Raw genomic sequence first — 1,161 nt, 5'->3', positions numbered from 1 at the left:
GTCATGCTTTATTTGTGCCATGGGCACTTGATGGAATAGCGAGAGAAGACTCTTAATAGGTGTACCATCACTTATAGGCGCTAACATTTTGAGGTGACACTGTCACTGTCTATAACGATCAAATGCGTCAGTGAGAGGATAGAAGACTCCTCGCGCAGTTGCGCCTCCCGTTCGCACCTTCAGCGGAACACATAACGGGACAGGGGAACACATAACGGGACAGGGGGGGAGAGGAACACATAACGGGACAGGGGGGGAGAGGAACACATAACGGGACAGGGGAACACATAACGGGACAGGGGGGAGAGGAACACATAACGGGACAGGGGGGGAGAGGAACACATAACGGGACAGGGGAACACATAACGGGACAGGGGGGGGACAGACCTCAGCTCTGATGACATCACTTCTACTCACGCTCATCGGCTCGGAGTCCCGACGAGGCTTCAGTCACCCGCTGAGGACGGAGGCTCAATGTTTCACACCGTTCATTCTCAGGCACGGACACCACGGCACGGTGCACTCCCTCGGACGGTTTAACGGAACCCCGGCGCGACATGATGGCCGAGGAGAGCAGGGGCAAACGAAGGAAACAGGCCAACCCAAGAAGGAACCAAGGTATGTGAAATGTTGTTTCCGCAGAATAAGTTGTTCAGAAGTTTGTTAATGAACCTTGTTTTGTCTGCCGTTCACTCTAAAGGTGTAGCGGACCGACGAATTCATTATTGAAAACTTCAAAAAAGTCGATTGTGAAAACAGTCAAGGTTTTGCGTCAATAGAACTTTACGCATTCAAATGACTTAATGATGTATACCTTAGAAACGTTGAAGTTGGATAAACAGCTAACATTTTTGCCCCATCTGGGACTAGGATTATTAATATAATCCTGATTATTAATATAATCCTAGTCACGGTTGGGGTTTCTCACTTTAGTGAAGTACCCTATTCCAGGCACACATCGTCTGCTTCGATATGTCATTGATTTCCAATCAGTTTTAGACCTTGTTTAAGTTGTTTTGCGTCTCAGCCCATTGTCGGCTACATGTCAGCCCTTAAAGCATACCTCTGGATGGATACAGAGCAGAGGAACATAAAACCAAAACAGAAACTGTATAGGTATATGACTGAGTCAGAATTAGTCTACCAGGTTAAATGCTGAAG

General features: G+C 47.5%; 1 protein-coding gene across 1 annotated transcript in view; it reads left to right on the top strand.

Annotated features, from left to right (window-relative positions):
* Nucleotides 1–557: 557 nt before the first annotated feature.
* Nucleotides 558–1,161, top strand: part of LOC308173041 (zinc finger E-box-binding homeobox 2) — a gene marked incomplete at both ends in the record, with an annotated part of 32,257 nt that continues 31,653 nt past the window's right edge. Inside the window, one exon of the mRNA XM_080548007.1 lies at nucleotides 558–618. Coding sequence (XP_080404133.1) covers nucleotides 558–618 — 61 coding nt within the window. The remainder of the gene's footprint in view (nucleotides 619–1,161) is intronic.

Source organism: Nansenia antarctica (assembly GCF_963989245.1).
Source record: "Nansenia antarctica genome assembly, chromosome: 18".
NCBI classification, from domain to species: domain Eukaryota; kingdom Metazoa; phylum Chordata; class Actinopteri; order Argentiniformes; family Microstomatidae; genus Nansenia; species Nansenia antarctica.
This window is presented reverse-complemented; position numbering and strand designations above follow the sequence as displayed.